This window comes from Fundulus heteroclitus, unplaced genomic scaffold (assembly GCF_011125445.2).
Source record: "Fundulus heteroclitus isolate FHET01 unplaced genomic scaffold, MU-UCD_Fhet_4.1 scaffold_52, whole genome shotgun sequence".
NCBI lineage: Eukaryota > Metazoa > Chordata > Actinopteri > Cyprinodontiformes > Fundulidae > Fundulus > Fundulus heteroclitus.
The window spans coordinates 176024-204012 of record NW_023396945.1 but is presented as its reverse complement, the minus strand read 5'-3'; the positions used below and the strand labels follow the sequence as shown (position 1 = coordinate 204012).

The 27989-nt window shown below is 40.5% G+C and overlaps 1 protein-coding gene across 4 annotated transcripts; it reads right to left on the bottom strand.

The window, feature by feature from the left end:
- Positions 1-1006: 1006 nt before the first annotated feature.
- mov10l1 (Mov10 like RISC complex RNA helicase 1) lies at positions 1007-20398 on the bottom strand. Of its 4 annotated transcripts, none has more exons than XM_036132523.1 (27): positions 19933-20185; positions 19561-19697; positions 19294-19481; positions 17879-18035; positions 15796-15908; positions 15465-15652; positions 15218-15358; positions 14831-15118; positions 13476-13673; positions 12935-13049; positions 10812-10989; positions 10665-10735; positions 10476-10567; positions 10286-10341; positions 9033-9094; positions 8876-8954; positions 8602-8780; positions 8337-8483; positions 6743-6864; positions 6547-6646; positions 4744-4890; positions 4349-4522; positions 4064-4213; positions 3831-3938; positions 1612-1752; positions 1443-1534; positions 1007-1203 (listed from the first exon to the last, which is right to left on the bottom strand). In XM_036132523.1, the coding sequence occupies exons 2-27, from the start codon at positions 19655-19657 to the stop codon at positions 1176-1178; spliced, it is 3411 nt and encodes a 1136-aa protein (XP_035988416.1). In that variant the 5' UTR covers positions 19658-19697; positions 19933-20185; the 3' UTR covers positions 1007-1175. The 4 variants fall into 4 exon arrangements, with proteins under 4 accessions (XP_035988416.1, XP_035988415.1, XP_035988414.1 ...); XM_036132522.1 differs by having other exon boundaries at positions 1401-1534; positions 8602-8783; positions 19933-20184; XM_036132521.1 differs by lacking the exon at positions 19933-20185 and adding an exon at positions 20382-20398 and having other exon boundaries at positions 1008-1203; positions 8602-8783.
- Positions 20399-27989: the final 7591 nt, after the last annotated feature.

Sequence of the window (27989 nt, the reverse complement as noted above, 5' to 3'; positions counted from 1 at the left end):
TCTACACTGAGGCCTTTGAAAAAAAAAAAAAAACTGTCCACGTAATAACTACACCCGTCACCCTTAACAGCAACATTTGAATGAATTAATGAATGTTTATCTCCACAGGAATTCTGAGCCACTATGCTTTGCAAGAACATTTTGATTAAGCCACACCAGATGGTCTTTAAACAAGAGTGGCATGTTTAAGGTCATGCTGCAGTATCTAAATTGGATTTAAGTCCAAACTTTGGCTAGGGCACTCAAACAATTACGTTTTTTTTTCTCCTGAGTCATTCAAAAGTGGCCTCACTGCTGTGCTTTGGATCACTGCCCTGCTGCAGAGAACCAGAGTAGGATTGGGCTTTAGGTCTTGTACTGATGGCTTGACATTCTCCTCCAGGATCTTCTGGTAGAGAGCGAAATTCATCATTCCATCATTTAAAAGTAAGTGGCCCGGGTCTTGGAGCAAAACAGCCCCGTCTCTCGGGTCATTTATCACAATGCAATGCTATACAGCCATTTTCTGGCCATGTGGTGAAGAGAAACAAGCCCTTGAAACACATCAAAGACCTAAGGCGTGTTTAGGAAGATAGGGATGAGGACTGGGCGTCAGCACAGCAAACTCAGATAAAAGTTGACTCATACATTGAACTCCCATTTGTCTCTTTTTTTCACCCTCACCCCCCCTTCCTTTCTCCATCCTGCTGGGCTCCAGCAGGGCTGACAGCCCCTGCACAGACTGTCAATAGCACTCAATTGTCACATCCAGTCTCCAAGCCTTATGGGCAGACGCAGCCAGGCTGACACGAGTAGACCGCTTGCTCCCCCAACCCCAGAATCTGTGACAGATCCAAAAACTATTTCACTTAAATCACAGTTTTATCTTGTCCCGCCAACTGCAGTATTAAGACAGCGTTCTGTCTTCTAAATGGTAAATTTCTTCTCCAGATTCTTGGAAAACAATGCAGCTGCTATGTCACTTCAAGCACAATGAACACTTGGAAGGTACGAAAATAACTCTGCGAAGGAACACGCACAAATGTTTTATTTTTTTTATAACTCCAGGCATCTGTCTCTTACAGAATCGAGACGTTTTTCCTTACTTAGGAAGCGATACCAGGTCTGAAAACAGTCAGCATAGAAAAAGTCAAAGGAAACGTGACAAATTTCCCATCAGTGATGCCATGTTCCTCTTAAGCACTTCTGTGGTTCTCTGCAGTGCTGTGGAAGTTAAAACAAACAACCAAATCAGAATAACAGTAACACTAATGTAATAATATGTAATCAAGAATGACTGAAACAAAACTTTATATAGTATAAACTGATGTAAACTGACTTATTTAAATCAGTAAATCAGAGGGGAAATTATTTAAAGCAAAATATGCAACAAGTTTCTCTGAATAAAAACAAATCTTTACAGGGTTAATTAATCCTAAAGTTCCAGATGTCCGTTTACACACATGTGGGACTCCCTCAGGGCTTGAGGAGGGTCACAGCCCAGATACGCCCCACTGTTGAAGCAGTACAGCAGCAAAGCCCTGAAGCATGGATCCTAAACAGAAACCAAGACATTTAGAGTATTTCCATTTCCAAATTCCAGGTCTAGAGATCTTTTTTAAATCCACTCACCCTGATGAGAACGTGGGGGTTTCCGATGGTTATGAGCAGAGCTTTGGAACGAGTAATGGCCACATTGAAGCGTTTCGGATTGGACAGAAAACCAAGCGAATTCTGTAAATCATCACTTCCCACTGAATCGTTAGAGCGTACCTGAATCATAAAATAATCTAATTAATTGCAAGTTGGCTTTTTTAGTCGGATTTGCCTTTTAAAAAGTCATTACATAGAACAGTAGCAAAACCTTTGATTGGTTCATTTGAATTAACAAACTTGGATTACATCCCATAACAAAAACAAATATCCTCTGATTTAATCTTAAACAACAAATCTCATCATTCCAGGGTGTAAAACAATTTGGTCATTTGCGGCAGGTGTTGGGCACAGCTACTAGAATAAGCTTAATTATGTTATTTGTCATTGCATGAAGCTTGAGTACGTATTTTGTATAAATTATGATTCACCTTTTTTATTCGAAGTTCAATTAAAAACACATTGTTTTATTGTCATGAATCTTTTTATGAGCAAATAAAACAATATGAGCTAGTAACAGGAATCTCCTAATAATCCTCCCTGAACAGTCATGGGCCGGTTGGAGAGAAAAATCCAATTTCTTTCTGGTCCATGAATGTACCAGAAGAAGTGCTACCAGGTCAAAGTAAAAATTATTCACTGTGGCACTGTTACAGAGTAAAAACTTAACGCCAGACGTTTTCTTTGTCACTGAAATGGTTGAAAATGAAGCACAGAGCTGTAAGGAGCTTTTAAAAAATTGAACTATTTGTCCATGTCTGTGTTCTTTTATGATTGCCAAAAAGCTGTGCGACGCCCAACATTTTCAAAATTCATAGGAGGGCCAAAGAATGTTCTGCTTTATCCCTCTGAGCTTTCAACCACTGTCAAACATGCTGGATTTAGGAAATTTAACGGCTTACAAAGTAAAAAGGTTCAGACCTAAAATCCCTTAAGAATACACACAGAAACTGTTAATGCAGCAGCACTAGTCACTGCAATAAGATGCTGAAGAGAAAGTAAAATGTCAACTATAATCCCTTTGTCTTTTTTTTTTTTTTTTTTTTTTTAAACAGAGACTCCTCTCAGAACCACAACATTACATCACAATATAAATAAGGACCTTAAATAGTGACATCTCATCTGGGGAGATGGGGGAGCACAGTGTTGTTCTTATAACTTCTTATATTTTTCTAGAATAAATATGAGTGGATCAGAGCTTTAGAAAAAAACAGAGGTTGTAAATAAAAGCCACAAATCTCAGATCCATGGATCAGAACAGGAGTCAAAGAAGCAGACCTTCAAAAACAGCCGTTTAGAGAAACCTTCTCCATTTTCCTCCAAATGTGTTTGAAATCCTAACATTTGGCCGCACGGCTTTGTGTCCCGTTTGCTACAACTGGGGAGATCATTTGTAGGAAAACTGTACATAAACATCTTTTTTATCATAAATAAACAAATAGCACTGCGGGCTCCTACCTGATCACTGGGCTGTCCGTGTCTGTCAAGCTAATAACAGCTAGCATTAGCTCATGTTGTCTGGGACGTTTACAGCTAAACTGTTGTAGCTACAGGAGTGCTAATGTTGCTCTCAATATAAAGGGGAACACTATGAGTTCTTTGTGATGCCAACAATGAAGAAAATTATATTCTTTGTCATCAGTTATCTTATTTTCCATGTAACCACAAATAACAGTGTGTTTAAAAGCCTGATGGTTGAGTGGCGGGGTGTGGAGTTTGGGACTAAACCACACAACCCCCCTGAAGTACCTCCTGTGTACACCATCTAAAAGCAAACATGTTTTTTTTGGTGTTTCTCAACAGGTTTACAAAAAAACTGCTTTCAGATAAACCGCGTTGACATTTTTCAGTCGTTTTAACGGAAGAAATCTGGGCTTGTTTTGGATCTGCACGAACCAATCACAAGCTGGGACACTCAAAGTAGAGTTGCAAGTTACTCAATGCATAAGAGACATTTAATATAAAAAATTTAAAAGTATTACAGCAAAACCTACCCAGCAAGTACACTACACCCTAAATTGTTGGAAAGTTTTTTGGGTAAAAATAAAAAGGACATTACAAATGTTTTTAAAACGTTAAAAACAGTTTTCTTGACCCTTCAAAGCTTGGCAAATCGAATTAACACAATTTGGGTTGTAATTAAAACAAAAAATGCAAACACACATAAAAGCTATTAATCAAAGCGCGTTTCGGCTTACCGTTGACAAGATGATGACCAGAAACTCTTGTCCTTGGAACTCCTCCACCGAGCCCACTTTGATGTCAGACAAGCCCACTTTACCCAGCAGCACGCGGATCTTTTCACACTAAACAGCAATGAGACAACACAGCTTAAAGTCTGCTATATATTGATTTCTAATTGTCACTTAAGAAATTCGGGGGGGCGGGGGGGGCGTAAATATATATATATAGCTGTGTGTTGCAGACATACTTGTTTCCTGTAGGGAGCAATGATGCCGATGTCCGAGGGGTGCACAGGGTTGTAGAGCTTCTTGGCCAGCTGGCAGCAGTAAAGCATCACCTGCACAGCCTCTACCGGGTTGAACCATGATGGGTTGTTGCCTTCCCTCATTTCTGTGCCCTGGGGTAGGAAAAAATAAAACGTGGGATCGTAAATGAAACATAAACCTATCCCTGCAACAAGGACCGGCAAACTAATGCTGAAGGAGGGTAAATAAAACATCACAGCTGCACTCGTGCTGTTTTTGTGCGTTACCCTGACACCGTGAAAAAGCAGGGGGAAATCTCTTTTCGGTAAGGTTTTCCACTGGCAGAGGGAGTCCACGATATCCCTTGGAGCTTTGAAGCACAGCTCTCCCAGGTAGAAGAGCTTGGAGGGCAGCACAAGCAGGGCCTCATGGGAGCGATAGTTGTAGATTAACTTAGTCACCTATTAGAGAAAAGCATGTTTGTATGAATAAAAAGCACTCGATTATTTATGTGGAAAAAAATAATATATAGTGCTTATGTTATGCTTCTAGCAACACTGCAGAAAAACTCTTGACATGACGTTTTAAATAGCTTTTTTGACACTACTCTGATGCTGGTTGGCAGGAAAACAAAACAATGGTGTTCTGACTTCATAAATGTTTCCCCAAACAGAGAACTAACCAGCTTAGGGTTATATCCCCACTCCTGTTTGGTGTATAGGGGAGTGGCCATCAACCTCTCCAACAAAGAGACCCCCAGCCCGAAGGCCACGGCCAGCTTGGACTTCACTATGGGGCCCAGCTGGCAGGGGTCTCCAGCCAGCACTATCTAAGCAGGAAAACAAGAAACATCATTACTCAGCAATAAAGTACGTTCGTTTCCTCTTCTCCTTGAAATACAAGACATCTGCTGGTTTTAGTCTGAACATCAGTTAAACGGACAAAGAGCAAAATGAAGTGAAATCTCTTCACCAATGTAAAGTTCCTTTAAGATTCCTAAAGCTCATCAACCAAGAAAAAAACCTGATACCCCCGATGGACTTCATATAAAAAGTGAACCAGAAGTTTACATACACTCATTAGCGTGAATTCATTAATTGTAGGCTTTTTATGACGCACTCGAAGCTTTTCCGGGGGAGCTATGATTACACAACTTTGATTTAAAGGAGTTCTATCCTTTTCATTTCTCGTCACATGAGGGAGATCTTAAAGATGAAGACATGAATAAGTGTTTTTTCTGCAATTTGCACACTGCTTCCTTGGTACCAAATGTGCTGATCAAACCCCAGAAGACACACAAAAGGACCTTGTTAGGGTGCTGAGTGGAACTGGTGAGTGTGTGATTCACTTACTGAAAACAATGTAAATATTTATACTCAGTTGCAAATGCACTCATGGACAAAAACCTTGATTTTCTCAAGGCATGTCCTGTTGTCTGAAGAATGAACTTACTGTAAAGTATAGAAGTGGCACCATTAAGCTGTGGAGGTATTTGCTGCAGGAGGGACTGATGCACTTCATACAATAGATGACATCATGAGCATACAGCATTATGTTAAAATACCAAAGCGCCATTGTAAGACAGCCAGGAGGTGGACTCTTGAGCAGAAACAAGTCTTGCCAATCAATGTTGAGCCTAAGCATACTGTTAAGTAAGGTAAACAGCGGCTTAAAGCTGTAGTTGGTAATCCTGTTCAGAAACACTGGTATACTGGGTAAAATGGTCCTTCCATCCTGAAAGTAGTAAATAGATTATGTATTCAGGAAAAAAAAAAGGGAAAAAAATTAGATCTATGTGAAAGCTGCAGGCCTGTAAAAACTGACCAATCCCAGCCGTTCGGTCCGAATGGCAGGGATTGGTCTTGCATCCGGTTAGCTTCATTGTTAGCCGTTCGTTGTAGCTCCACTGCTCTCACTGTATACTTTGAAAATGGCTGAGAGTAGCAAGAAGCAAACCGCAAATAAGTTTAAGAGAAGAGGAGGATGGCCTCATTAGAAAGAAAAATATTTTTTTTAATGCCACCCCCCTGAGGAATGCAGAGCAGGTAAGACTGTCTTGCTTAGTTATTCAAAAATTGACTTGGCCTTTTCTTACTTACATTTCCGGAAAAATTGCAGACTCTACCTTTAAGGATGATCAATGTTTTGTACGGCCATCACTAAGCTGATTTTAGTCCCTGAACAGATCTGTGGGCCTAGCTGAAAACGTGTAAGAGAGGCAGCCTATAAAGCCGACCCAGTTCCATCTAAATAACTGGTTTCAACTGTATTTATATTTTGACCCCGGTTCAGCCTGAGATAATCCTTCTAAAATTCATTGTGCACCTAAATAGTTCTTTTTAAAATGTGTCATGATTGTTGCACAACCATTTCACCCTGGGGAAAATAGTTCAAATCTACCACAATGAGGTCAAAACCAAAATGACATTTATCCTGATGGTTGTAGATCTCCAACCGGTGTGGAAGTAAGGTCCTTTGCTCTAACCTGTCCATCCCTCTCTGAGATGAGGCTGATGGGGATCAGAGACTCTGGCTCAGTGGCTTGGCCAGCTTCGTCCAGAAACACATGAGTGAAATGTCCCACTCTGAGAAGAAAAAAAACAAAACAACAAATTGACAGTCAACTGAGACTAGTTCAAGACTTATAATAAATTTGACCCTTTCTTCAGCATTTATCTTACTGTATTCCAATATTATGAAACATGCCGACACTGGAGCAGGTGCTAACAACAATCCTGTGGAAAGCAGCATGGCGGATGTCTTCACCGGCCCGCGAGTAAGGCCGCAACACTTCGGGAATAGACTAAGGAGGAAAAGTCACCTTGATCAGCTGTGAAAAATAATACTGTACAGTGACTCACAAAGGTATTCAAACATCCCTTGAACTTGTTCCATGTTATGAGTTAAAAGGTTTTTAGGAAATAAACTAAAAAGGGGTGTTGTGCATTTATAGTCAGTCTTCCAATCAGTTCTTTGTAGGAATGATGCTGCTGCGATGATAGTTGTAGTCCTTAAAGGCCTTTCAGACAGTCGGGCACATTACAAAAACCATTGAAAATGGCTTTTCAATGGTTTTGCAATGCACCAGGGCGGATTAAGCAAAAGCACAGCAATTTTGAACTTTGACCAAAGACGGAAATGCGCAGTCAATAGAAACCGGGCTGGAAAAACCAAGAAGCAAAGTGCAGAAAAACTGGAATACTGAATCTGTCTGAATTCCCCAAACTATATGACCCAAGATTGAGACTGCTGGCGCTGTGGAACCAGAGCTCCATCACAAGCCAGAACTCCCCAAGCTGCTTTCTGAACTCCAGGGTTTCGAGCACCCACAGCCCCTTGATTCCTTCTCTTTTTCTTCTAGCTAGCAGGGCTAGTGCTTTGTTGCCCAAACAAACAAATGAGTAGATCTGGCAACCCAGCAAGCGCGCCAAATGCTGCTTGTCAAGACTTTGATGCAATCAACTGGATTCCCTTATATAGGACATTTTTTGACCAATCTGTATAATCTGACCCAATCTGTATAATATGATTGAATTTGACTTTGTAAAGTGCCTTGAGATGACACGTTTCATGAATTGGCACTATATAAATAAAATGTAATTGAATTAAACCCAGCAGCAAGCGCAGCACAAATCTGGTCCTGTCTGAAAGGCCCATTAGAGGCGTCTCTCTCACAGAATTGCACATTTCCACAGATATTTTTGTTCATTTCTTCTTCGCAAATTCGCTTAGGTGGGATGAAAAGCACACGTAAACATCAATTCTCAAAGTCTTGCCACAAATGCTCAAATAGCTTTAGCTCTGGACTCTGACGCGGCCATTCTAACAAATAGATTTACTTTGATCTGAAACATAGTACTATAGCTCTGGTTGTCTGCTTAGGGTTGTTGCCTTGTTTGAGGGTGAAACTCTGCACTAATTAGGCAACTTCTAAAAAAAAATAGCCCCACTGCATATTATTTAGGGGTATCAGAGTAAAGGAAACTTAGTACACATTTGTAAAAATATTAAGAAAACCTCCCTCCCTTCTTACATTTATGCACCTTTTTGTACACGCCAATCACAACAAGAGAGAAAATACATAGAGGTTTGTAGATGGACCGTGACAAATTGAGGTGTCAAAACTTTTGCACAGCACTGTAGATGCAGTGCTGCTTAATGAATTGTGAAAGCAGTTGCAGCTCAGCAGACCATAGTGGGGAATGTGTTTATCCCACGAGTGAGATGTCTTGATGAAACATGCATGAGTATCTCTGCTCGGCCGCTGTTCAGTACCTCGTTCTCCCTACAGGAGGCGTTAACACGGGCCAAGCTTGCAGTATGCAGAAAGCCACTGTAGTGTAGACGTATGCAGATGAGGTCAGCAGCGCTGTTGGATGGAGTGCACACGAGCACCCGGCTGCTGGGCAGAAAGTGGTAGACCTGGGGGTTGAAGGGCTTCATTGGATCATCGGGTAAAGGAACATGAATGGGTCTTAACCAGACATGCAGAAGAGTTGCAGAATCTGAGGAGTGACGTTGGAATACTTTGTGAATTCACCTGCAGTATGGCTTCAATAAGAGTGATGGTCTTTCCGGTTCCTGGAGGTCCAAAGAGCACATAAGGAACAGGGCGACATTCTCCTTCCAGGATCCTCTTCACCGCTTTCTTCTGACAGGGGTTGAGATCTGGGTTAAAAAACTGCCCTTTGCTGGGGATTGGTTTGGAGGGTTGTTTTCCTTCTAGAAGAAATGTTATAAATCTTACTGAAACTTACAGATCAAAGACAAAAAAAAAGACAAACGAATTCTGTACAAATCTAAAAATCCTATACCTGTGCCTTTAGTCTGTGTGGCCTTCGAGTTCATGTCAACACGCGCGCTCGTCGCGTTTCCATTTTCAGCTGCCGGACTCTGGCGATCATAAAGGCTTCTGAAGTTATTCCACTATTTAGATTTTCTTTTTTTTTTTGTTTGTGAGTCATGGCCTACCTCGTCCATCCATGCTCCAGTCCACTGAGGGGTCTGAGGGGTCACTCTGGAGGGGAAGAGAACTAAACAAGAACAGGAAATTGACACCAGTGAAACTGGGAGATTAAGAGGGGTGTACCAATTTAAAAACTAACAGGCTGCTCTGTGCAAACGTGAATCAAGGAGTCAGTAAAGAAAAGTAAAAATGTTATCTTGCTTTTGAAGGCTGTTCTTTTTTCTTTGCCACTTTGATCCCCTTAGTAGAGATTAAATACAACCAGCTCCCCCTGGTGGGTATTGTAGTGCTGTGTCACTTTGTGACCTAAAAATTATTCAGACTATGTTAATATTGATTTTGTGCTTTTTTTTTTTTTTTTTTTTTTTTTTTTTTTTTTTTTTTTTTTTTTAACTATTCAAAAGACTTGTTTTGTGCTCTTACAAACAGAATAAAGGCTTCATAAACTCTGTTGTAAACTACGTTTTCATTCTACATGAATTCAGCTCAAGTTAGAACGCCTTTTTAAAAACAGACAAATACAACAAGGTCACGTTGTTTGGCATAAACCCAATACATAATTTCATCACGGTCAGTCCAGAGAGTAAAAGACAACATTCAGTTTCAATATGGGAAAAGTTCTTAATTGTGAAGGTTTGTGTGTAAAATAAAAACCTGTTTAATCAGCCTTTTTACACGTCTAAAACGAAAAATCTGTTTAACAAAAGTTTAATCTGGGATGAAGCAAACTGAACATAAAGAGTCGACATTGCAAATGATTCTTTTATAAATTCAACGTTGTTGTTTTTTTTACCAATTAGATAAAAAGACAGAAGAATAAATAGGAATACTTAGTTTCTTACTTTAAAAGAAGAGTTTCAAACAAATACAGGCTGATTACAACAGGTAGGAATTAGGCCACCAGTAGATGGTGCACAGAGCCAGAACTCTATTTACCCCTGTACGCAATTTTGTTTTTAGGATATTTTCTTGTCAGAGAATTTTTTTTCTTTCAGACAACCAACATCTGCTGTTTCTTCAAACAAAAACAGTCACCAGCTCTGAGATTTCTACTGAGAAATGCTCTTGCCAAGAGGACAAAAGTTCTAAAAATAGCAAATTGCAAAGGAGTTACTAAAAATTGATAAATGCATGTAAAAATTCTTGAGATGGAGAAATTAAGTTTCGAAATTGATCACAGGAGTAATAATACAACATATTTTCACCCTGCTACCACAAATCAATTTGTTCAGAAAATAAACTAAAAACAACTACTTACTCTCCCCAAATTGTTTGGTCAGTTCAAGAGCGTTATGACATCGCCTTATGGTTACCCTAAGATAAAAAAAAACAAAAAAAAAAACAATCACCGAAACGTTAAGTTAGAAGACAATAAGGTCAATTATTGAACAAGTTAAACTCAAACAGATCAAATAGTCAAACATCAGTAATACATTTCTTTTCCTTACCTGTTATAGGTAAACTCAACATCAAGTGGCTCGCCGAGGTAGGATTCATGAAAGCTTGAATTCACTCTCAAACTCACAGTCTCCTCATAAATCTGAATAAAGACCACAAAAAAAAAAAAAAAAAAAAAAAAACAGACTCAAAGGTCAAACGTCCGCAGCGATTCTTCAGTGCTTTACAAACGGGCTTACCTCAGTGACGTAGCTGACGTACACCATCTCCACGCCGTCACTCTGTAGATTCTTCAGTAAAACTCTGTCCCCTGTGGAGACGGCTCGTCAGCAAACTCCTACACGGCAATTAACAGTGACACTGAGAAGCACCCGAGGTCGCATCACCTATATTAAGGTACGGTCTGCCTTCTGCCAACCCGAGCACCTCGAGGTGCAGGTAGTTGCCTCCTTTGCGAAGAAGTGCGCCGCTGATGCTGAATTCCCTCAGCTCTTTTTCTGCGTGCAGCTCTTCAAGCCAGAGGAGGGTTGAGAAGCGCGAGTGGCAGTTGGATGGCGTGAGAACCTGGACATCAGAGGACAGCAAGACGCGTTAGATATTTGATCTGGAACCTATTTTTCCTCTCGGCATATTTCTTACGTGCTCATAAAACCATACTAATATAGGTTTGAGAGAAACACCAAATCATCTGAAAAAGAACAAAGAGACATCCAGTCCTTTATTTGAAGATAACTTTATTTGGCTAGCAAAATCCTGAACCTAAAAGCCTTACTGGTTTGGCAAGTCTTAGGCGCCGTTATTCTAATTTATTGATCAGAAACTAAAGGCTGGCTCAACAATAATTTGAACAGGAGATCCATAACTAGAGTTAGACAAATACATTGGTTGGGCGATATTTTGGGTCGAGCGTTGGTCGGTCCATTAGCATGCTCAGGTTCAGATCGTTCACATTTCTTTTTATTTCTTGTTGCATTGCTGTTTAAAAATATTCTCCAGAAGGTCATTTGCACTACAAAGGTCTCATGCTGCTTCATTGAATGCACAAAATGTTAAGTTTGTTTTTATTGTTATACATCTAAATGTTCTACGTTGTATGCTATACATTGGCTAATGCTTGGTTTGTTTTGTTAATGTTTCTTTTGTATTTAAATTGAGGCTTGTGTAACATCTGTTATCACTGTCTTTTTATATCAGGTAAATAGGGGAAGAAATAGCAATAGCCGGTCCAATAAATAAATAAATAAATAATTGGCAGTACATAATCGCTGATCGGTTAAACTGATGTCAAATAATCAGTATCGGCCTTAAAAAAATAATAATTATCAGTCGATCTCTACTCATAACACTTAAGGAGTTATGTTTAACAAGTTAACTCAAGGCATCAGATATGAGATGTATGAAAAATGCTCATCTTGTCAGCTGCAGTTATAAAACAGCATTATTTAAAATGCTGTGCTTCTTTAGCTCCCACACCATAACAGCGTGTTTTATTTCCAAATCCGTTGTAAGAAAGTAAGACGCATAGTAGCAACAGGTGTAGGAGTAGTAATAATCCTGATGCTTCACGCCGCCTGAGAAAACTTTGGTCACTTTTATACTTCCTCTCATTTCTCATTGAGAGGATTTTTAACAGGAATGGTGCAGCAGAAAATGTGAGCGGTTCTAAAAAGGGAAACGAGTTGAACTTTGATGCACAAAGATACCAAAAACTGACCCTCGCCAGTTTCTACACAAACTACAAGTTTCAGCGTTATAGCAGCAGAAACAAAGCCCTCAGTTAAGCGTGTTTCGCTATTGAATTAACCCAAACTATTTACTGAGACATTTTAATAGATCAAAAGTTATTTCTATAATTCAGTTCAGTGAAACAGAATGCAATGCTTTTCACAACTAGCAGCCAAAGAAACCGTCCACAATGAGGGTTAGTCACCGAAGGGTCATTGTTAAAGAGGAGAGTGCTGTATCACATTATGTTGAAAAGTTGAGTGGAAGGGAAAAGATGATCAGGCAGAAGAAATAACATCATTCATGTGAGGATGTTGAAGCCATTTAAGAGAGGAGAGATTCACAAGATGTGGCTATAGCTGGAGTCGGTGCTTCAAGAGTTTTCACATCAAGGCCTCTTCAGGACATGAGCTACATTCTCTGGTATTTCTTGTTTTACGTCACTCTTGAACTCCAAGTCACTCTATTGTATTTTAGAAAGCTCGGAATATATAAGTATTAGTCAAAATATGCATCATAACATACAAGTCGCACCGGGCTACAAGTCACATTTATTTAGACGTTTACTTAAAAAATTTACATTTAATCTGGTAAAGCAACTCATTCAATTACACAACTGCATCCACAACCGGCTGAACAACATGGAACATACCTGGGGGGCTGAATGGATTAAGTTAGCAAAACAAGCCAGCAACTCCATCTGGGAAAATTCTTGGCAGCGCATTTCAGCGTAGCGGCCGCTAAGCCATTTTCTACATCCAAATCCAACCACGACTATGCTCACCTCTCCTAAGCAGGGCTCAACCACCAGCACGTCCTTCTGTGACTCCACGCAGTCTCTCAGAGCCTTCGGCACCGGGAAGCTTGGCAGGAAGTTTGGCAACCGTCGCTTACGGAGCCTGGAGGTGGCGCAGCGAGAGTCAAGCCAGGATCAACACGGGTAATCTTGAGCTAAACAACTTAATCTCTCAAAAGATGGAAAAAGATGCCCGCCACTGAGGTCAGCCAAACTAAGATTAAATACTGACACCAGGAACGGCAGAAAACAAAACAGCAAAGCATTAATAAAATATTTCTAGCAGTTTGAAAATAAACCCAAATACATTTACTCTTTTTGATTGCTATAGACAAACTACAAAAAAAAAACACATGGCCCGTGAAAACGTTTAAGAGAAGAATCTGTTAACATCAAATTATAGTATTTAATGTGCAAAAACAAACCAAAATCTTGAATGCCGTGTTCATTGAAGACAATTCATTTGATCTTCCCCAACACTGAGCATGGCTTATTCACTACTAACAGCTGGAATGAGCTCTTGCGATACCTCGGTGGATCTTTTGGAGCAGCTACAGTGACCACATGTGACGGCCCTTCAGTGAGCAGCTTGTCGTTACGGGGACTATAGTCCCCTGAAGGCTTCAGCAGGCGTTCGTCCTCACTGCCCACTGTGACCACCAGACGCCTCCCGATGGTGAAAGACGAGAAACGCAGCAGCAGCAGCTCAGCACAGCTGCCAAGGCTCCTGGGGGAATACCAACAAATACAAACGCAAAAAGCGCCTGAAAGATGCATTCATACATCCTGTTTTTATGTTGTTGTTGTTTTTTTTACATTTTGTCAAGCTAAAACTGCAATCTTCTAGATTTTTATCTATTGGAATTTTATGTGATGATCTAAAAAAAAACATAACCCATCTGTGAACAGGACATGGGTTTCAAAAATCTTTATGAACAGAGTGATATAAACTTGTATTCTACTCTGTTTACCTTCAGACCTCTCAAAGAAAATCTAGTGTAGCCTTCAGAAGTCCCCTAATAAATCCAATTGTGTGTAATTTAATCTCTGTATAAACATAGCTGATAAGTTAAACTGCATCATAAGGACCACTGCTTTCTGGAAGAGCAGGCAAAAAAAACAAAAAGCTGACAACGAGACATGCAGAAAGCAAACATGAAAGAAGGGTAGTAAGGTTAGATCAAAGTCAAACTTCCTGATAATGCGATGTGAGGCAGGAAACTAATGCTGCATATCACCATTCCCTGAATAAAACACGGCCATCTGCAGGAGCAGGGTGGCTGGTCAGAGTTAATAGGAATGTGTTTGGAGCCATTTACTGGGTAATCTGATAAAAACCTTTTAGACACCAGAGGTTCCCTTTCCAGCAGGATTATGATATAACATACAGCCAGAGATACAATGGATAGCTTTAAATCCAAGAGTATTCATGTGTTAAGAGTGGCCCAGTCAAAGCTCAGACCTAAATCCTATTGAAAATATGTGGCAAGATTAAATTATGTTTAAGGGAACCTATTCATTTAATCTCACTAGACTCTCATTGGCTAAGAAGGGGAAAAGTTATCTCAGCCTCTAAATGATCAAGACTCACATCGCAGGATGTGAGGACCAACAGCTCTAACAGCGACACCAGGTGCTTCCAGAAAGTTCTGACTGAGGAGGCCTGAATACAAAGGCTAACCTCGCTTTTGTGATTATTTGGATAACACTGATTAAAAAAAACATGCAGGTTCCTCCACTATAAGCCCTTATAGTGTTGGACTATCACATCAAATTCTAAATACAATAAGGTTTGTGGTTGTAACTTAAGTTAGAAATTTCAACAGATATAAATAATTTACCAAGACACGATACATGCTTAGAAGAGCCTTAAGGACATCTTACTTTGCTTCACAGGCTATAACAACAGGTATTCTTCCTCCAGGTGATATTTCCACCTCCACTGCATCATGGGATCGGACTGGGTCCGTCTGCGTCGCACCATTTTCTCCGTCTCTCTCCTTTGCATCTCCCACTTGTTTTTCACGTGACTCTGAGCAATTTTGGTCAACCAATTGCTGCCTCTGGTTGGGTGATGTGGATCTGCCAACAGTAACCACGGTGAACTGCTCTTCAGAGTCCCAGCCAGCAAAGTCACAGCACTTCAGTGTTTGAGACTCAGAGCCTTTATTCCTGTTAATGAAAAGATACAGCGGTGAAAAAAATAAATAGAATATGCTCGCCGTGTCAGATTGGTGACGTTTCTACAAAATTGACTCAGGACCGACTCACTGTATCCACAGCACCAGCTCACATCTCTCCCCAAGCATCAGGCCCCCAAACTCTCCATAGTCCGATACGTCAAGCCCTCCTTTGTTTTCCAGGAGATGCTTGAGATCGGCCTCCAGGGGAAGGGCAGCAGTTAAAGGTTTACTGCAACCAGGAAGGAAGGAGAAGGAATTTTGGTTGTTTATCAATAACCTTAACATCTTTGTGCCATCCATACCCAATCCGGACAGATTTAGATCTGCAGCAGTACCTCTGGTGGCAGGGTGCCATGCAAAGGGCCCTCCAGGAGTAGAAGGACTGGCAGCTCTCCACCATTACCAGGTTGACCAGGTCCCCCGGCGACGGCTTGTACTGGGTTGGCAGCAGCAGCGAGTCCAAGCTGAAGAAGACGCTGTCCTCCACCACGCCGTTGCTTCCATACAAACTGGTCACACGCACCTGAAAACAGGAGCCGGTTCACATGAGGGCACAAAACCCCGACAAAAGGAGCTGATCTGCAATTAATCAAGCTTTGACAGCAAAGCTTTATTTGGTTTTGTTAGTCACAAAGAAAACTTTTTTTTTTTTTTAATGATAGCCACCTGGTCCAGGCGACTATAGCGCAACGGAGCCACAGAATGAGCCTGGGTTTTCCACTGAGTGGGGTTGACATAAAACTTTGCTTGGACCCAGTCACCTTTCATTGGCTCATAACCTGTAAGAGAGAGAAGAGACTCAAAGCAAACCGAATATGGATCGACATAACTCAAGATTTTATTAGACTTGGAGACGCTGGTGAGGTTTTCAGTCAATGACGTCGGCTCTTCTGCTGAAGGTCAGAGTGGACCTTAAATGTTCTCTAGGACTTTATGGCCACTTAGAGGATACGCGTGCCTTGCTGAGTATCTTGTCATGTTACAACCAGAGTCCTCAGGGGGTTTTATGTGATGACCAACCCAACCACTTAATAACTGTAAAATGGATGAGGGAGTAACTTTGGGGTAGTTACGGAAAAAGGCGAAAGCATCCGAGTGGTTTAATCAATATTCACAAATACCAAAAAAAAAGGATGTTTTTTTATTTATTTAAATAATCTCCAAACAACATATTTTATGCCTATATTTTCACTGATGTCGACTTCAAAACAGGTTTCAGTGCACCTTTAAGTAAGCCTCCACGTGTACTTGAAACAGTGAAAATGCTTGAGCTCTACACCCACCCACCCCCCCCTGCTGCGTGCTGCTTCGGGTGAAATTTGACAGCCCCTCCACTATACTCTAAATTTCTGGGGAGAACCCTGTAGGCTGATATGAAATTGGGACGAGAGAGATGGGGAAGGCATGCGGGTTTTTTTCCTGCAGCCATGAATCCATCTCCTCAGCAGAGAATTCAAATCTCTGTTTATCATCTCCTAAGTTGAAGGACTTAATAGCTGAGAACACTTTGTACTTTGAAAACCTGGAGAGAGAAAAAAACAAAACGTTAGACCTCTGCTCATTCAGAAAGATTAAAGAGACTGTCACGTTTGTTTGGAAACAGTGGAGACGACCCCAGCTGACTTTTAAAGGTTTGCACGTAAACACAGAGGAACACGCATCGGGGCAGCGCCGTCTGCAGGGACACGGTGCTTTGAAGAAAAACTGTTGCAATGTTTGGAAAACAACGTAAGAAAATAAAGATTAAATTGTGAAAGACTACAAGTCGACTGAAATCCTGACGCTAACTGATTATTATAGTTGACCTCTGCGATGACAGCTCCAGTATCATTAACAAACCCCATTCACATTCGGAAATTAACTAAGCTATCCAACAACTGAATGATGTGGACAGATTCAAATTGATTTACATGCATTCCAATTCGATCCTAGTTATAATGCATCCAAATCCAGTGTCTAATGTCAATGGGTAAAAAAGCTCAGCCGACTGCAAAAGAAGACAGAAGATGGTTGATTAAACAGTTGCAAACTTCACAGTAACCCGAGTATGCACGTGGCCACGGTGGAAAAGAACAACCCACTTTTAACAGGAAGAAACCTCCAGCAGAACCTGGGTCAATGCGACTGGCCATTACCCAAAACCGACTGAGGACCAAAAACACAGAAGCACCGGTCCAGGACTGCTTTGATGTTAAAATAAAAGTCTAATATGTTAATGCAGCTGTAGCTCTGTCAGTGACTACCTGAAAGAGAAATGTAGCTGAACAAAGAATGACAGAAGCAGTTGTACCGTCCATGGGACAGGGAAAACAGCGAGTTAGAGAGAGCACCCTTAGTTGTGTCAGCAGCTCCTCCGGCTGCTTTGGCCAGGAAAGGGAGAAGGTTATAAACTAACAAAACTAGAAGGAAGAGCATGAACAAGCCCCCTGTATCTGGAGCCAAGGCTCACACTCCACAAGAACAGAACCCCTAAACACGCAGCCGGCCAGATCCGTTAGAAGGCCCAAGTCAAGGTCCAGAAAAAAGTCCAGTTGAGAATCTTAGAGAAGACTTTAAACTGATGTTATCAGGATTTCTATTTGTATAAAAACAATTCAGGAATCTGTTATTGTGGAAAAGTCTATGCAGAATGAATAGTTTTTGCTCATTAACTTACTTTGGTAACCTCATCCAACTTGGACAATGTAAGCATAATATCCTAGGGCTAAGACATTCCAAGTTTCATTAATAAAAGTCGATCAAAAGGTACCTTCTGAAAGGCTGTAACGTGTGAAGTTCGTGGTCTGATTAATGTCACCCTTCTCGCCGTCAAATGATGTGACGGTTCCTATGAGAGGGCGCAGCTGCTTGCAGTCCGCGTCCACAGACGTTCCTCCATCGTCCCAGGAATCCGCACTCTTCTCCACCTGAACGACAAGATTGAATTTTGCAAGTCTGACGGACCAAAACTTTACCAAATGCCGTATGTCGTATTGACAGGTGTGAGCCTGCTGGAAAAGAAACGGCTCCAGGTGCTCAGCTAGTTCATCGCACATTTTACAATCCGTTCCGCCGCTTTGTCCCACTGGTAGAAAGTGGGGGAGTTGTCGGAATTTGCCACAAGAAACGTAGGCAACAGTACACTGGACAATGAAGGATAAAACGTCCAAGGAGCACAGTACTCCCGAGTTTATGGGAGCCTTTAGGCAGCCCGCGCCCGGAGTACGCGCTAGTAACAATAAACCTAGTAAGTTAATTAAATATAAAAGTTATGTTTATTTTGGCCTTATGTTGGAAACAGGGCAGTGTAATCCAACAAACTCCCGTCCCAACAGAGACCGATAGCTCTCGACTCTCAGGAGAGAGCTGTGTAGGTGAAGGGGCGGAGTGATATTATACACTTGGGAAGAACATAGGGCTGGGCGATATGGATTAAAAAAATAAATCTCAGATTTTATCACACCAAATCCGATTAATCGATTTTTTCCTCCTTTTTGTTTCATAAAAAGAAATTAAAGAAATTATTTGAAAAACCTTGCTTTTATGTCAAGCATTTCGTCAGGGAGTTGACCTGAATTCAAAGTGCAACTAAAAACAAGCTGTGAAACATGCTTGTAAAACAAGATGGCAGCCGTGCCATTATAAACAATGAAAATATAACAAAACATTTGCTGCTGGTGGTATTACACATTGAGCTAAGAACAGGCTTCACTGCACTTGTGAACTTCAAACTAAGTAAAAAAAAAAAGTAAATAAGTAAATGAAGTACCTCGTATTATGGTAAAAAAAAAAAAAGAGTTTCCACTTAACAATATTTTGACAATACATTTGCCTAAACATATATTCAGCATCACATGCTGTTCTCTTCATGGAAACCCAATGAGTGTATTGGCAAATTAAAATCCAGATTTTCCAAAAATGAAATCTTAAATAATTGTAAATTCGAATTAATCGATTAATCGCCCAGCCCTAGAAGAACATTTAATGCACCTTATAACCCGGTGCACCTTATATGTGCACAAAGAAATGTTAATTCACTGTTAATTCGGTGGGCCTTATGGTCTAAAATAATACGGTAAATGACGTATAATCTCTGAAAGGAGATCAATGCCCTATTACCAAAAAGTTGATCCAGAAACAGAGTCTAAACTGCACCCTTTGTATGACAGGTGTGAGGGTCCTCACCCTTAGAGCTTTCCATCCACTCTCGGCACCACCTCTCACTGCGATGCAGTTCACCAGGTCTCCCTCATTCAGCGGCACCCCGCCCAGAACCTCCCCACTTGTGAAGTAGATGGCATCGTCTATCATGCCGTAGTCCAAACACAGCTGCGTCACCACGCTGCCCCGCAGGTGGCGGACGTCCTCTGTGCCTGAGCAGAAAGAGATAAAACCGCATTATATGCTACTGCGTGGACGTGGCACACATGTGTGAAGACCGCGTGCATTTACCGGGGCTGTCTGTCAAGATGTTGTCTCCTCCCGCATCAGTCGTTCTCCAGAGCGGAGAAACCAGCTTGGCTAGCACAAGGCGCGCGGCTGTGAGCATGTCGGCGGGGCGCGTGGGCTACGTCACCAGCTACCAGGCGCTAAGGATAACAAAATTGTGCTTTAAATGTGCTTCGGTTTTGCTACAGTTCATTAGCGTAGAAACGAACAACCAACGAGAGGCCACATCTTACTGAAAAAGGAAAACGTGCTGTTCAGTGCACTCTAAAGACACGTTTGCTACATAATTAGCTACTGCACGAAGCACTCTGTGGAGGTAAATACTTTTTAAAATGTGTATATCCCGCGGAAACAGTGGAAACTTTAGTGGCTTACCGGGTACCAAACAAATTAATGAATATTAAAGAGCACTACAAGAGCCGTAGTTGTCACTTTTCTCAGCCTTCGGCGTCGTTGTGTTTGAATAATGAGCAGCCAGCAGCACTGATGAGGGTGGAGCCACGGTCACATGACGTTACCGCCCAAGTTGACGTTCATCAAGTTGACGTACAGTACACCTTCAACTCCATGCAGGGAACCCCGGGGTTCCACTGTGAAGGTAACTTTGAATCAAAACGATTTGTGCATTTGAAGTTGCAGAGTTAAAGAGTTCCAAGCTTTATTCTTCTCCTCAGCAAAACAAAAACAACAACACTCACGCGCTCCCCCAGCCGTAAAACCCAGCGAACTCTCGCTCTCCGGCGACTGGAAGGAAGGGACACACCTTCTTTTCCATTCAAACACATAACAGACTGTTACACTACTTTCATATCATTCAAAATTACCTTCAGATTCAACTGCACACAAAAGCATCCGGGGAGCGCCGCTGGCAGACCGCTGATCGGGCGGGACTCAACGTTGAGACACGCCCACGTTGAGCCCCGCCTCCATCACCCACCTAGACCGGCGTAGAAGAAGAATTTGTGCAATAGAAGAAGAATGGCATTGATCTTACTGGGTTAAATAAAGATAAGATAACAAAAGACAAACCAAATAGGAAGGGAATGGAATTTGACAGGATTAATAGGAGAGGGGATAAAGGAAATACAGAAAGTTATTATAAAATATCTTAAGAATATAGGATTGTACTATAAGATTTAAAAGTGTGTAAAGTGTATGTGTGTATATATATATATATATATATATATATATATATATATATATATATATATATATATATATATATATAATTTATTTTATTTTATTTTTTGTGTGTGTGTGTGTATGTGTTATGAATACAATGATCAATTTGTTAAATCTAAACATTGTGGTCTTCATTATTTCATAAAACCGTGTCACATGTGAACCTTTAGGAACAGACTTTTTGGGTGAGTATTAAAGAGGTAAAATTAATAATATGAGGTAAAAAAAGTCCTAGGTCAATAAATTCCAAAAAAAGGTAAAAAACAAAGCAACTGGACTTGTATTCCGTAGTTGAAGACGTTTCGCTTCCTCTCCCGGAAGCTTTCTCAAGGTCAATAAAGTAAAAAAAAAAAAAAAAAACACAAAAGTGATAATGTTATGAGAAAAACGTCATATTATGAGAATTAAGAGGGAACATTTCCAGAATAGTCACAGTTTGCAGAATTATTTCACTCATGGAGTAATAGGGCCAGGTTAGATTATTTTAAATATTTTTATTCTTTAGGAGAATAAATTCAGGGGAATGAAGCTAAAAAGATACAAAAATAAACTTGTAATATTACAAAAACAAAAATACTACGAATACAAAGTATATTCAGAGATTAAAGTCCCTCTGATACTGTTTAAGTGACTGAGTAACTGCAGATATGCCACATTTAAGATGGTGGACGATCTGACACATCGCAGCATAGGCAGAACCCGCCCAATGACGTGTCTACGTATATAATGTCTATGGGGCAAATGGTGGTGTCTTGTTCTCATGCAGAACTTCCCCATGCCATAAGTGCCCTCAATATCACATTGGATCAGATAATCACCAGATCCTTTTAAATCTCCTGTTTTACTGTATTCACTGTCAACTGAGTAACATTAATGTTTTCATCATGAATGTATGTTTTCATGAAATCATCATGGTCAGAAGAAGACTGATTGCGGGAAAGAAAAAGCCGCATGATCAAAAATGAATACAGGTGAGAGGTCATGCGATTAATTGTTATGTAGTCAAACTATTGCTTGAAGACGAAAGCCTAATGCCTCCACATATTTCAGGATGTGAAAGAGATCCCTCTTAAAACGAAGCTGTCTGCATCAGGTATTGTCCAAAGCAGCATCGTTGTACACACATCCATCAAAGGGGTAGAGGTGGGTTGTCAGTTTGTTTTGCAGTCATTTCTCCGTTTTAATTAAGCCAGTAAACTTAAAATCAGCCACTGAGATTTTATTTCACATCTTGCATTGTTATTGTGCCGATAAAAACCATAATCTGTTTGCTTTCTAGAGGAAGCTGAGATCATGCCAGGACTGGGAACTGGGGTATGTTGCCTGCTATGGGTTTTTCTTATTTCACTGTTTTCTGCCTTCTCCAATCCTTACTTTAATAATTGTTTTTAACTGGGAGGATACTCTGCTGCAAGACACCATGGAGGCAGCAAGGTGGTGTGGCACCACAACATTTAAGGGGAAACTTTATCGTCCCCGAGTCGTCTCCATGGACAGGAAAGATTGTGTAAGGGCAGTGGAACTCCTCTGTCAGTCCGATCGCCTGGATCCAGAGGAGAATGATGAGCTGAGGGAACCGTTCATGTTCCTTTTTAATTTGCAGGATGATTATGAGGCACTTTGCCAAGAAATTATGGACACAAGGCAAATGCAGGTGTTTGCTGCCTTGCTGCCAAATGTCCTGGTCCGTGTCCTTTGTTCCTTGTGGTGCTCCTGTTTTATTTTGAAGTTGAGTGTCCTGTCTTCTTTTCTGTGTCTGTTTTGTCCTGTGCTGTGGCCTGTGTTCCATGACTGGTGTTCCTGTGTTCCTCCTGTTGTCTCTGTGTTCAGTTTGTCAGTAAAAATAAAGTTTATTGTTCACCTATCTGTCTCCACCAGCGTCTGCATTTGGGTCCAGTTCTCTGCAATTCCTGACATATACATGGTTTGTGAGATTTCTGGTACAATCATATACAGTAGGTTTCAATAGAGAGGTGTATGTTATTGTGTCTGTTCTTGGAATTAAGCTATATAAACTTTGTTTTAAATATTGTTTTATCTATCTTTATATATATATATATATATATATATATATATATATATATAAATATATAAATAATTCCTTATTTTAGGCAACTCGGGCCGTAGGTGTTACCTGACTCCGCCAGATAGATTTGCTCCGCATATCCATCTGGAAACCTTCCGTTGAAGTAATTTTGGGAAGGGGCGAAAATACTGGTTAGCTGATTGGCCTATGTTGGTGATAGACGGGCCAAATAAACCAATCAGATTCGTCGTCGCTCTGTTACGAGCGATGACGAAAACACAACCTCAAGCCAAGCTACTCTTGCTGCTGCAGGTAAAGGCTCGTTAGCTCAGCAAAGAAATACTCTGTAATTCCGATAAAACTTGCTCGATAGCCACGCTAACGCTAGTTTCATCGGCTGAAGCCGCCATGTTCTTTAGACTGAACTGACGCGCTTCCCGTTGCGTCACACCTCAACCCGCCTCAAAGCCAACGCTGATTGGACGTTCGTTTGGTGAACGGCTCCAAATTTTCTTCAACGGAGAGTAGGCAGACTGATCTGCGAGTGAAACCTTGAAAGCTCGCGAGATCAGGATGGTCTCACGAGGCTACCGTAGGTGATGCATTGCTGTTTGAGAATGTGCTGAATGGTTCCCGCCACCAGATGGCGCCCGAAAAGGAGTTAAGCGGGGATCAACGTGTTTAAGAATGAAACCCTGCAATACATCAAAATAGGGACAGGCCTTTCAAAAGTTCATAGCGACCAGCCTTGTCCTTTATACCAGATTTTGTGACTCACGGCCCAACTGCAGCAGTTTGTATAAAACCAACTAATCCCGACCATGTTGTTTTGCTCCTGATTGTGTATCCACAAACTCTGAGGGACCTCAGTGTTGAGATGTCAAGTAGCTATTCAATTGCAACCAAAGGAAAGGCGCTTGACCTGATGTCGAAAATGATGTTGTTTCTGATGTAGTGAGAAAGAATCGCTTTGATGAGATAATGGCCTCAATTCATTTGGTGGATGACTCAAAGGCCACAGATGACCATTTCTACAAAGTGCGGCTAATCTCCTGTGCACTAAATGATTCCTATAAAATGAAGCCATACACCAAACAACTATCAGTTGATGAAAGCATGATACCATATTATGGCAAGCATGGCTGCAAACAGTTCATCAGGAGTAAACAATCCACTTTGGGTACAAATTGTTGAGTCTTGCTTCACCCACAGGATACATGTCTCACATGGAGCCCTATTGTGGAGTCCACACACATCTGCCTGAGACTGGCTTAGAACAGAGCCCAAGCGTAGTCCTTAGTCTGGCTCAAATAAGCAGAGATTCCTCCAGGATGCACATTTGTGCATGATAACCGTTTCACCTCACTCTGCCTCATTGATGAAATGACCAAACGAGGGTATGGATCCCTTGGTACAATGAGACAGTGCCGTCTGCATGACATCCCATTTATAAGCATGAAGGATTTTGAAAAAATGCATTGTGGAAGTACTGAAATCCTTACAGAGGGGGAGAAGTTACTGGTGCAGTGGAAGGATAACAGTGTTGTAACTATTGCAACAAATACCATAGAAACATATTCAGAGGGTCAAGCATCCAGGTGGAGCAAAGACAAAACAAACTTTGTCAAAGTGCCTGTGTGTTTTCTTACATACAACCAGAACATGGGAGGCCTGGATCTATAAGATCTTCACGTGTCAAGATATAGATCTGTAATAAGATCAAAGAAGTGGTGGTGGCCACACGTCTGTCACAGTCACTTCACAGTGCAGTGGTAATTAGCTGGCTCTTCTTCAGAGATGTCAGCGGCAGCGATTATGACCTCCTGACCTCTCAGCGGGTTTTGTCCCAGGAACTTCTTAAGAGATTTGGAAAACTACCTCTTGGCCAAGATCTGCAATTGTGGAACCTCGGAGTTTCATAAGAGGCGATGGGAAACATCACTGACCTGTCAACACTGGAAAACGTTACCAAAGATGCAGACGATGCCGTAATCGCACTGTGCATGGATGTGAGAAATGTGATGTACCACTCCACACTGAGTGCTTCAAGGTTTTTCATGGAGAATAAAATCTTATTAATAATGTTAGGTGATTTATTTCTAGAAAATCTGGTTCATGAGACTAAAGTAACAATCTGGATTCTTTTCAATGATAACACCCTGTAGTATGCAATGTTCTCAGGCCTTTTTCACTAATTGAGGTACAGTAAATGCCTTTTGCTGATTAGTCTTTTTGCTAAATAATATTGTATACTCTCTCTGTCACTGATGTTAATTGCAAGTCAGAGAATCTTAGCTACTGCCACTATATGAATTTATTCCATTAAAACTGTAAGCTCTTGTTTTGTAAGTAAAAACATTCTTAGCTCTAAGGTTATGATCTATTTTATGAAATACAATAACAGCATTAGTGTTAGTTCCCTTTTGTATGCATTGGAATTACATTGTTATGTATCTAATTCATTTTTAACACACTTATAACCATGCCCAGTAGTACTATACACTAACACATGTTATGGTTATTTTACACAAACTATTTGGAAACAGGTCAAATTTAAGAATCTTTGTAAACTTTGACTATGCGGTTTCCTACTGGCAACAATTGTGGCTGAGTATAAACATTTTGCCAAATATAACCAGGTTGAAATGTAAAAATGTTATACATATTGTGTGTAAATGAGGTCTAAGGGAGGTCTGCACTTAGTTTGCAGGTAAAAATTAGGGATTAAACAGGTTAAATCAGAGCACAGTTTCTGACAGTTTCCCTTTAAATGAATCAGTTTTCTTTGTTTGTCACATATTTCCATTCACACCACGAGAGGGCAGTGGTGGCTCTCTTTCGGCACAGGACAGCAGCAGAATGGAAAACAGCTCAAAGAAAAGAAGGCCAAGAAAAGGAAACGGACCAGGTACCCACCGCGGTCTGTTGCTATAAGTGGGAACTCCACTGGCTTTGGTTATTGAACACAGATATGTGGGAAAAATAATCTATCTATCTATCTATCTATCTATCTATCTATCTATCTATCTATCTATCTATCTATCTATCTATCTATCTATCTATCTATCTATCTATCTATCTATCTATCTATCTATCACAAATGAGGACATTAAGCAGCTCTTGCCAGTCAGATCACTTAAAACATGCAATCACTCACAAGGTTGAAAATTATTTGTTGTCTTTACAATATCACCAGTGGCCCTATTGCTGGTGCCTCAAATAATCCGTTTATAACATAAATAGAACTGAAGCATTTTTTTTAATTAAAACTTAAAAACAGTTTTGAGTTGAGTCCTCCATGATTTTCTGTTTCCTTTGGGGTAATAAATTCTACACGTAAATCACATCACACAGGCCCATTTTCGTTACACCACCGATTGCTTGGGTGGATGAGGATCCATGTTTATTTTGCACCAAGCAAAGTGAGCAATACCGCACAAGAGGGCTAAAAAAAATAAATAATCTATGAAGCTAGAAAACTGCAAACAGGAGTGGCATGTTAGGGTTACCAAGCCTCCACGTGTTAGACACTACATGTCTACATGGAAACCGGTTGTTTAGAGGAATGCCAGGGAAAAGTGTATTTTCTGCTCTACCCTCAAAAATGAAAACATGAGAGACTTTGCTAAAGTTTGAACTTTAGGAACAATCACTTTGAACAGGTGAAACCAAGGTTGAGCTGTTTCTGACGGCTTTGTTGTGAGGTACAGGATGAATATCTGAAAAAGGTAACTTGTGCCATCTGTTAAGTACTTTACAAGATCTGCGATGCTGTGGGCTTGTTTCTCTTCCAAAGGCCTTGTGACTTGTAACAAGGTTAACTTTATAACAAAAAAAAATGCTAATGTATTTACATTGGATCAAGTGACTTGAACACAAGCGGATACAATGATTAGCTGTATCTCTTGGGGTAGCTAATGAATGTGATATGTCTGCTTGACAGCTAATGTAGATGTTGTGTTTTCTTTTAAAAATACATTTTAAATTCAATTACTACTGCTGCCACTTATGCAATACTTGGACATAAGCATCGATGGTCTTGACTGGTTGTTTTCCAGGCTTTGTGTTTAGTTTCACAATGTCTTTCTCTGGACCTTGACTGTTTTGTTACATATTTTCTGTCCAGTTCTTGCTTCTGGCAGTTTGACAGTTTGTTGTCCAGTATGTGGCTAAGAATGGAAGGGACAAGCGGACAAGGGGAAGACCAACGAATCAGATGTAAAGGAAATACAGTATTTGATAAGTCGGTGCCTATATTGGTGGGAGTATTTTTTTGGTGTTTTTAAAAATGTAACTTTTTGACAAATGTAAACTTGGTGGGGTTAGCATGAAACAAAAGATGGACGTGGAGAAAAGCACTTCAATCCAAAATTAGGCCCACATGCCTGGATAAAAAAAGTATATATAAATATATATATATATATATATATATATATATATATATATATATATATATATATATATATTGAATCTAATCTTCAAGGAAAATAAATGTGCTGAAATCTTCCTAATTACCAGAAATAAAGGCTGGAAAACACCATTCTTTGTGTGATCTGTGTGACATGTTTCATTTAGGCTACGTTCACACTGCAGGGAAATCCCTAGTCTGCGACCCATATCCGTCTTTTTAACGGCAGTGTGAACGGCCTTATTCCAATCTTTTCATTCCCCCCCCACCAAAAAAATGGTACTAATTCGGATCCATATTGGATATTTTTCAAAGCGTCCGCTGTTGTTAATAGCTGTACTGCTTTCTTCTTCGTCTTGCTATGATGTGGTCTTATTATTGTTGTGGCTCCCATTGCTTAACAGCTTTCAAATAATGACAAGGAGAGATGCCTGCCGGTATCCACGGTTTTTACCAAGTTTTTTTTTTTTTTTAACAAAACTTCATTGAACACGTCTAGAAACAATTACGTTCATAATTACTTCCGTGAACAGTCCGCTGTTGTGTGACGGTTCCCTCTGTTACCCACGCATTCGGTTCGCTTTGCCGTCTGGAACCACTCAGACACAAGAATGATGGCGGTCGCATTTAATAGTAGTATGAACGGCCACCTGAAAAAAAATAAAAAAAATTCTGATTTCAGCAAAAAATCAGAATTAAGCATCAAGAACTGCAGTGTGAACATAGCCATTGTGACATGAGTCACTAAAAAAAAAAAAAGAACTTTTCTATAAAATTCCAATTTATTGATTATGAATGTAGCTACAGTATGTCAGA

Coding starts and splice junctions, on each gene's coding strand:
- mov10l1 (XM_036132521.1), bottom strand. CDS start 19,657: ATGCTCACAGCCGCGCGCCTTGTGCTAGCCAAGCTGGTTTCTCCGCTC. Junction 10,736..10,811: donor CAGACCGTACCTTAATATAG/GTGATGCGACCT, acceptor CCGTCTCCACAG/GGGACAGAGTTTTACTGAAG. Junction 10,342..10,475: donor GTTGAGTTTACCTATAACAG/GTAAGGAAAAGA, acceptor TTTTTATCTTAG/GGTAACCATAAGGCGATGTC.